Source organism: Ipomoea triloba, chromosome 12, assembly GCF_003576645.1.
Source record: "Ipomoea triloba cultivar NCNSP0323 chromosome 12, ASM357664v1".
Lineage (NCBI taxonomy): Eukaryota > Viridiplantae > Streptophyta > Magnoliopsida > Solanales > Convolvulaceae > Ipomoea > Ipomoea triloba.
The window spans coordinates 6,907,884-6,917,512 of record NC_044927.1 but is presented as its reverse complement, the minus strand read 5'-3'; the positions used below and the strand labels follow the sequence as shown (position 1 = coordinate 6,917,512).

Here is a 9,629-nt window from a genome sequence, read left to right as displayed (position 1 = left end):
TTTTTTTTTTTTTTTTTTTTTTTTTTTTTTTTCGACCTTGTGAAAGATAGTTGATCTTTCAAATGGGAGAGGATATCATTGATCTAAGGACACTGGGATTTGAAATATGAAAATTGCAAATCCAACTGTGTAGTATTAAGTAAAGCCTTTTTATTATTTATGGGAACTTACACCTTAAGCTTCACTAGTCAAATATATATCTATTTTTATTTACAGCTGTACAGGAAAATGTCTGTTGTCCATGGTTGGTTTTATATGAAAGAATTGAATACATCCATGACCATTTACTACTTTTTGAAATGCTTGGGATTCTGTGTGCCCCCTTCTGTCAGTTCTGTGCAACTCAATAGATGTTGTTTCCTAAATGAAAAGTAAAGAAAGAAACTTATGTCTTCAGGGCTTTTAGAACAGCTAAAAGCAACCTGATGGAAAACAAAACAAATCACTTACTGATAATCATAATGTGTAATATGAAAGAAATCACTGATTGATAATCATAATGTGTAATATGGAGTACTTGATATTTCCATTTGAAATTTTCTTGCAAGACAATTGTTAGGATGGTAATGTTAGTTACACACATGAATATACATGCGTACATGATATATATATATGTGTGTGTGTGTGTGTGTGTTTATTCATTTATTTTTGGGGAGGGAACAGGCAAGCTACGCATAACTAGAGACTAAAGCTCATATGTGTTATTGTCCAGTTTTCTTTAGCCCGTGATCTACTGTTGGCATACCAGAGTTTTGGTGTGGTATATGGAGATTTGAGCATTTCACCACTTTATGTCTATAAAAGTATTTTTGAGGGAAAGTTGCAGAGTCATCAACATCCAGATGCAATACTTGGGGCATTTTCATTGATCTTTTGGACACTAACATTGATGCCTTTGCTAAAGTATGTGTTTGTGGTACTGAGCGCGGATGATAATGGTGAAGGTATGCCAGGCTTATATTCTAATTTATCAGTGTTGGTGGAACTGACTATCTATCCTTTTATGTTTAACCAAATGTTCATACACACTGTTAGGTGGGCCATTTGCTCTATATTCTCTACTTTGTAGACATGCAAAGTTTAGTCTTCTTCCTAATCAACAAGCAGCTGATGAGGAGCTATCTGCCTACAAATATGGTCTCTCCAGGCAGTCTGCATCATCTTTGCCATTCAAGAGATTTCTTGAGAAGCATAAAAAATTACGGACAGTTCTACTCCTAGTAGTATTACTGGGGGCTTGCATGGTCATCGGTGATGGTGTACTTACTCCTCCAATGGCAGGTAGCTGATTTAAACTGTTAATGATCTTGAGTACAATTAGTAGGCATATCTGTTGTTTGCCTGTTCCTTAACATTACAAGGTGTATTCCTTTATGATAAAATCATTTAAAAAAAAAAAATCAATTCCTTTCTTGCATTTAAGCACCATAACTTACCAATTGTCCATATATATGTGAGAACCTCTTTTACCTGGAAGTTGTGCTAACTAGAATTGCTCATTGGATAATAAAAAGAACTTAAATTCAGTACTTAGTATACATTTTCTTTGGCAGTTTTGTCATCAATTTCTGGGATTCAGGCTGCTGCAGAAAAGATGTCTAATGGTAGATGCTGCTACTTAATTTTTGAATTTTATTTCTGAATGGCTGTTAGTAGTCAGCATCTGATTATGATGTGATATATGAGATTCAATAGTCTGATACATAGAAGTATATTTTCTTCACAGGTGAAGTGCTATTGATTACTTGCATTATTTTGGTTGGGCTATTTGCACTTCAGCATTCTGGCACCCACAGGGTAGCTTTCTTGTTTGCCCCAATAATAATAATCTGGTTAGTATCAATGTTTTCACTTGGGCTGTACAACACGATATTCTGGAATCCCAAAGTTGTCTCTGCTCTTTCTCCTCATTATATCGTCAAGTTTTTTCGGGTAACTGGAAGAGATGGTTGGATTTCACTTGGAGGTGTCCTGCTATCGGTAGCAGGTATGGTACAAGAGATCCTATTTGGACTGTATGCACCTATGTTCATTAGAGGGACTTATTTGGAATTTTGTATTTGAATATTGCTTCTTTTATCTTTTGTTTTGGGTGGGATCATCAGGTACTGAAGCTATGTTCGCAAACCTTGGCCATTTCACTGCCTTCTCAATGCGGGTAAGCCTAATTGTTTGTACAAGTACGAAAGTTTGCATGTATCTTGAAGGACACATGTATCCATACTGTGCGGTCAAGCTTGGTTTGAGTTAACCAGAAGGGTTATAAATGAAATATTATCCTATGCAATTAACTATTTAGATCATTATGGCTGGCTTATGTATATTCTCAATTAGTGGCTTTCATATATCTATCTCTCTGAGCATGCTAATTCCAGTAATTGGGCATTAGGAACTTCCATTTTACATATTAATCTGTCTTATTTTCTTATCTGTGCAGCTTGCATTTGTATTTGGTGTATATCCTTGTTTAGTGGTGCAATACATGGGTCAGGCTGCTTTTCTGTCCAAAAACATTGCTTCTATTCCAAATTCTTTCTACGGGACTGTACCTGGTTAGTCCTAGGATTTGTATTTATTATCTTTTGGGTACATTTGATAGAAGATGGGGATATGGGAATCAAACCCAGGTCTATTACCTGGACAGGGGTGTAACCCCTCCAAGGATTGTTCATAAAATCAAATTTCCTCCTAATTGCTTGTTCTCTTTGCTTCTCTTGCAGGCAGTGTATATTGGCCTGTTTTTGTTATAGCTACCCTTGCAGCTATTGTTGGCAGCCAATCTATTATCACAGCTACTTTCTCTATTGTCAATCAGTGTAATGCACTTGGTTGCTTCCCACGGGTCAAGATTGTCCACACCTCAAACCATATTTATGGGCAGGTATATATACCAGAAATAAATTGGATCCTAATGATTCTGACTTTGGCAGTTGCAATTGGTTTCCGAAATACAACTTTAATTGGGAATGCATATGGTAAGCTGATCAAGACTTTTCCCCCTTTTCTTTACATGTTTTTTATATGACAGTTGTTTTTACTTCATGGTTATTTGATTATAGACTTTTCACATGCATTATAGTATGTCACTCCAGATATTCAGGCCATATCACCCAGAGAAAATTAGCTGAATCTTTTGTAGGCCTTGATTACCTAATAGATTGATAAATAAAATTTCTTGAAACTGAATAAAACCTACCAATTTCTGTGAATATCAGACAGTAGTAACCTCTTGGAAGACATCCCCTAAGATATCCTAATCGTCATAGCATCAATTTCCAACATATACACCACATGTTTGTAAGAACTCAGAACTGCACATCTCTAAAGAATTTTTTCTCTTAATCTTCCTAAACCCAAAATTTAATAATAACGTGTCTGTAATCATATCACAAAACTTTCTTTTTATAAGAAGTAAATTATGTAACTCTTAATCCTAGCATTAAACTAGTACATCTACTTTCAGTTTTCACACTTGTATAAATTGGCAATCTGCACTAAACTGGTCATAACTCAGTGTAGTGACCTCCAATCAATGAGATGTTTCATTTCTTAGAAAATAGACATCTAGAGCTTTTTGTGGATATGTGATATGTCCAAATCCCAAGTAACTATTGAGGTCTGGTCCTCCATAGTCAGTTCATGAACATGGGCTCCACGTTGGAAAGTCAAGTTTAATTTTTTTAAAAAATTGCAAGAATGATTTGTCTAACTTGCTGATATTTCACTCCCTTTTAATCTCTATGAATGCACTCTTCGGAGGCCTTGAAATGGGGAGAAAGCGATTGTGTGTCAAAATAAAAGGGGATGTTCCCCATTCTATGAAAGCTATATAAAATAGAAAGGAAAACCTTGTTAAGTACAAGGTGAGGATTGGAAGGAATTATTGGGCTACTAATATTATTTACTTGTAAGCGTATAATCACTTCAATAACTAAATATAATTTCCTTGCATCATTCATGCCTTTGACACTTTTGTACAGTGTGCTCAGTTTCATTCTTCCAATCCTGTGGTGGTAAGTGATATATGCCCCCATCTCTGTATAGCAAGTACCTCTCTCCCCTTGAATAAGTGCAATATGTGGTCACTCAGTGCAATTATTTTAGTTTTTTCCCTTAACATCGATTATTGTTCATTCCCGATATCACTTTCTATATCACTGTGTTTCTCATGTTTCAGGCCTAGCATGCATGACTGTGATGTTTATCACAACATTTCTCATGTCACTTATCATGGTCTTTGTCTGGCAAAGAAGCAACGCACTTGCCAGTATTTTTCTCCTCTTCTTTTGGGTTATTGAAGGTGTTTACCTGTCAGCATCATTAATGAAATTCCCACAAGGCGGATGGGTCTCCGTTGCGCTCTCTCTTGTATTCTTGTTTGTCATGTTTGTTTGGCACTACGGATCCCGAAAGAGGTACAACTTCGATCTTCACAACAAAGTTCCTCTAAAATGGCTCCTTGGCTTGGGCCCCAGCCTTGGCATTGCCCGGGTGCCAGGAATAGGCCTGATATATTCAGAATTGGCAACAGGAGTTCCTTCTGTTTTCTCACACTTTGTGACAAATCTCCCCGCATTTCATAGTGTTTTGGTATTTGCGTGTGTAAAGTCCGTTCCTGTTCCCCATGTTCCACACGAGGAGCGTTTCCTTATTGGCCGTATTTGCCCAAGGCCCTATCGCATGTACCGGTGCATTGTCAGATATGGGTACAAGGATATACAGAGAGATAATGGGAACTTTGAACACCTGCTGATCCAAAGTATAGCAGAGTTCATCCAAATGGAAGCCGAAGAGCCACAGCTATTGAGTTCTGATAGTTTCTATGGGAGAATGGCAGTTGTAAGTACCAGGACTATACAGTCAAGCTCAAGTCTAGTAATACCTACAGAAGAAGACTTGGGTAAGAATCATTCCTTTCAAAACAGTAAATCTCCTTCTCTCCAGAATCTAAGATCTTTTTATGCCGACGAGAACAAGAAAATCAGGAGACGGGGAGTAAGGTTCCGGGTAGCAGAAAGCCCTGCAATGGATCCAGCAGTGAGGGAAGAGCTTGAAGACTTGATTGAGGCAAAGGAAGCAGGGGTGGCATACATAATGGGACACTCTTATGTGAAGGCAAGGAGATCATCCTCATTTTTGAAAAAGATTGCTATTGATATTGCATATTTATTTCTTAGGAGGAATTGCAGGGCTCCTTCTGTGGCTCTCAACATTCCCCACATAAGCCTCATTGAAGTTGGTATGATATATTATGTATGATGAGGGGGGTAAGGTTAGGTTGCTGCTCATGTTCATGCCTATTAAGAAGTGAATTTACAAATTTTATGAGTTTTGTTATGGCGTTTATATAAAATCTCAATGCAGAAACCATATGCCAATTGTTATACATGCATCCGCGACCCTTTTGTAGTTTTGTATACAAAAATGATAATTTGATAGGCATCCATAAAAATTAAGGTATGTTTGATAGAGCTGTGGATTGTAGTTGCAACGATTGGAACCCAACTTTAATGGCGAAAATTTCATTCAGAGAGGGGTAAATATACGATAGAGTGATGTGATTGGAATTATCTAATCACTTCAAAATCGTTGTTATATTTATTTTAGTCTCACTATTCTCCTAAAGAGGTTTTAGTTGTACCAAAATAACAAACAACGTAGGGAATCAGAAGCATAGTTTTACAACTATTATATCTTAGGGATGAGGAATTAGTTGGAGTGGTTGGTGAGTCAACCTCAAATAGATTGTTCGGCACTACACCCTAGGGCAAGGCAATGGAGTGGACCTCTCAGTGAGGCTCCTGCTCACTTTTAAGGTGAGCAATTGGGTGGATTTGTGGTCATTAACGATCGGGATTTATGGTTATGTATTTCCTTAGCGAGACACTTTCTTTTATCTAAATTAGGAAGACAATTGTCAATTAGCGCCTAATCCGGGATTTGGTTGACTTGAGATTTGTAGCATTTATTGAGGAGATTACTTTCCTAATATGGTGGAGAGCATCAAGTCTAAATAACTTGAAAAAGGGTGAGAAGGGAGTTTCAATTTTGTGCGAGTTCAAGGCAATACAAGCTAAGCTTATTCTCACTGTTCTCATGTTTAAACACTAAACAATGCTAACAAAAGATTTTGTTGTACACATTTTGATGAAGTGAATTATCTAATCACTTCAAAATCATTGTTATATTTATTTCAGTCTCACCATTCTCCTAAAGAAGCTTTAGTTGTACCAAAATAACAAACAACGTAGAGAATTAGAAGCATAGTTTTACTACTATTATATCTTAGGGATGAGGTATTAGTTAGAGTAGTCGATGAGTCAACCTCGAATAGATTGCTCGACACTACACCCTAGGGCAAGGCAATGGAGTGGGCATCTTGGTGAGGCTCATGCGCGCATTTAAGGGAAGCGATTGGGTGGATTTGAGGGCATTAACGGTCGGGATTTGTGGTTATTTATTTCCTTAGCGAGGCACTTTCTTTTATCTAAGTTAGGAAGACAACCGTTAGAGCCTAATCCGGGATTTGATTGACTTGAGGTTTGTAGCATTTATTGAGTAGATTACTTTTCTAATATGGTGGAGAGCCTCAAGTCTAAATAACTTGAAAAAGGGTGAAAAGGGGGTTTTGATTTTTTGTAAGTTAAAGGCAATACAAGCTTAGCTTATTTTCTCATGTTTAAGCACTAAACAATGCTAATTAAAGATTTTGTTGTACACATTTTGATGAAGTGAATTATCTAATCACTTCAAAATCGTTGTTATATTTATTTCAGTCTCACCATTCTCCTAAAGAGACTTTAGTTGTACCAAAATAACAAACAACGTAGAGAATTAGAAACATAGTGTTACTACTATTATATCTTAGGGATGAGGCATTAGTTAGAGTGATTTGTAAGTCAACCTCAAATAGATTGCTTGGCACTACACCCTTGGGCAAGGCAAAGGAGTATTGGAGTGGGCCTCTCGGTGAGGCTCCTGTGCGCATTTAAGGGAAGCGATTGGGTGGATTTGAGGGCATTAATAACGGTTGGGATTAGTTAGCCCCTAATCCAGGATTTGATTGACCTTAGATTTGTAGCATTTATTGAGGAGATTACTTTCCTAATATGGTGGAGAGTCTCAAGTCTAAATAACTTGAAAAAGTGTGAGAAGAGCATTTCGATTTTTTTCGAGTTCAAGACAAATAATACAAACTTATTCTCATTGTTCTCATGTTTAAGCACTAAACAATGCTAATAAAAGATTTTGTTGTACACATTTTGAATAAAGTGCATACAATTGCCTGAAAATTTTTGGCACATTTTTTCTACCAGGAGTTGGGAACATATAGTTCACCTTACTTCACCATAATTGCCTGAAAACAATAATATCATTTTGAACAATAACTTTCCCACAAACAATTAATAAATGCATGAACGTATTACCTGGCCTCTTTGATTGCGGCCAAATTAAATATTCCATCATCAATACTTGAAAGCGACAAAACTCTGTGTTGAAACACGACCAATCGGAAAGAGATCGAACCACCCAAAATTATATAAGGCTACGGATGCTAACTGCTAAGGCATATACTCAAGCATATGCCTCTCGCCAGTCACCGCGTATGGATATTCTCCAGCATATTCATGTAGCTAGGGACACAACACCCTCTTTATATTCATCAATCATCATTACGCAATTCAAATGTAAATGTTAATGGGCAAATGTGCGTGCATGTTAGAGCTATGAATTTTTTTGTTGATGGCCATCTAGTCTAATCGTGCACTCTGATCTGGATGGGCATAAATATATATATATATATATATATATATATATATATATATATATATATATATATATATATATATATATATATATATATATATATATATATATATATATATATCCTGATTAGATGATCATCAACAAACATGTTCATCGCTCTATTCTACGACAAAATTGCCCAAGTCTTGTCTTATATTGCAGGGAACAGCCTGAGTTGAGGAGAGGAAATGCCAGTGGGAGAGGGGAAGGGAGGGCGAGTCAGCTATAATTCGTAACTTCTCGTTGCGCCGTTTGGTAGGAGTTGCAAGTGCAGTGTCATCTGACTTGTATTGCAATAAGAGCATCCTTAGTAGAGGAGTTTTTTTGCGAGGAGTTTTTGTAAGTGTGATTAGAAAAGAAAAAATGAGTAGGAATGAAAACAATATAAAAACAAATTTGATTTTATAAAAAATAAAATAAAAAAGTTAGAGAGTCAGGCGCCCCAAGCCCTCTCTTTTCCTGCCAAATTACTGTGCTATATCCCATACTTTGCACGAGTCCTTTTTCTTTCCCTCTCTTTGTCCCTCTCTCCTTCACTTGGCAATGCACTGTTCCAATATGCATTCAATATTCACTGATATTGATGCTCTAACCAAATGTAAGGATCAAACGCTAAATGCTTATATGCCAAAAGTTATAGCTCACAACAAAGGTTTTGATGTTAGAATTTTTAGCATAAAATGATATTTTAAAGGACTATTTTGTAATATAGATATATGTGGGATCCACTATCGATTTAAGTCGGATCAAAGTGGATTCACACTCTTCGTAGTGAGACGAAGAAATATATATATTGTACGCTCAAAATGAAGGTGGAAAGACTTACAAAAGAATATCCTTTTTAGATAAAGTTTGAATCCTATAGTAAGAGATGAACCCGAAGACTGGTGTTGGACTAATACCTTGGTCCTTCACCAGCCTCCGGCTCTGCCAACACTGAATATGGCCAAGGCGGCAAGCCAAGGAGCATACATGAAATATGGAATGGAATAGAGATTAACTTCAAGCTTCCGTTTTCGTGGTTTGCATGCAGTGTCTTGAAGAAGCAGCTTGCAAAGGCATATAGGGAGATTCTCCATTTTAAGGTTAGCAATATAAAAAAGTAAAAGATTGCTAGGTTTCCCCCTAGGTGTTTTTTCCGTGTGTCTCAACCAGAAAGAGTAGAGGTCCAGTGAAAAATTATGTGCTACTCTTCGCCCAATTGAGCTGTGCATCCATCAAATTAAAGTGCTAAGAACAAAGTGGCACCAGTTCAACTGGTTGATCTAGGACACGTGACATCTCCTAAATGATGTAGCAACTATGGGCCCACATATTCATTTTGTGAACCGTCTACAAATAATAAAGATATTATGACCACAAAATGCCTTTTGAACCAAACACCACCATCAGTGCATACAATCATTTCTGATTTCCCCTACCAATTAAAAATTTTCAGGCTGAAGTGTCATTCCGCATCATGAACTATATCGGATTTTTCATATCGCACCCTGATCTTTCGAAACATATATTTCGATCCACTTACCAATTATTTTTTTTCATTTAGAACTTTTCACAGGTAACAAGATGACATGTCACCGGTTGTTAGCTGATGTGGAGCTTCTTTCTTGTTGACTTCCTTAATTTTAATGTTGACTGGTTGACATGGCACCTTGAACTTGTTTCTTCTTCGGGCGAGAGTTTTATTTCTTCAATACCCATGGGATAAATTTTTCCGGTGAAAAGACTTCCCAACCTGTCGTTAAACCTCCCCGGCTTCAAATTCTCGGCGGTGAACATGCAACCCCCAACGAGGAGTTCATCTAAAGGAAGAAATTGCAGAC

The 9,629-nt window shown here is 37.0% G+C and overlaps 1 protein-coding gene across 3 annotated transcripts in view; it reads left to right on the top strand.

The window, feature by feature from the left end:
• LOC115998368 (potassium transporter 4-like) overlaps window positions 1-5,386 on the top strand; it is an 8,410-nt gene extending 3,024 nt beyond the window's left edge. The window contains exons 3-10 of one of the 3 annotated variants that reach the window (XM_031237928.1): window positions 713-944; window positions 1,036-1,281; window positions 1,554-1,604; window positions 1,727-1,987; window positions 2,106-2,158; window positions 2,438-2,552; window positions 2,721-2,975; window positions 4,178-5,386. In XM_031237928.1, the coding sequence (XP_031093788.1) occupies window positions 713-944; window positions 1,036-1,281; window positions 1,554-1,604; window positions 1,727-1,987; window positions 2,106-2,158; window positions 2,438-2,552; window positions 2,721-2,975; window positions 4,178-5,259 (2,295 nt within the window). In that variant the 3' untranslated portion in view covers window positions 5,260-5,386. The remainder of the gene's footprint in view (window positions 1-712; window positions 945-1,035; window positions 1,282-1,553; window positions 1,605-1,726; window positions 1,988-2,105; window positions 2,159-2,437; window positions 2,553-2,720; window positions 2,976-4,177) is intronic. The other 2 variants (XM_031237930.1, XM_031237929.1) reach the window with 2 other exon arrangements.
• Window positions 5,387-9,629: the final 4,243 nt, after the last annotated feature.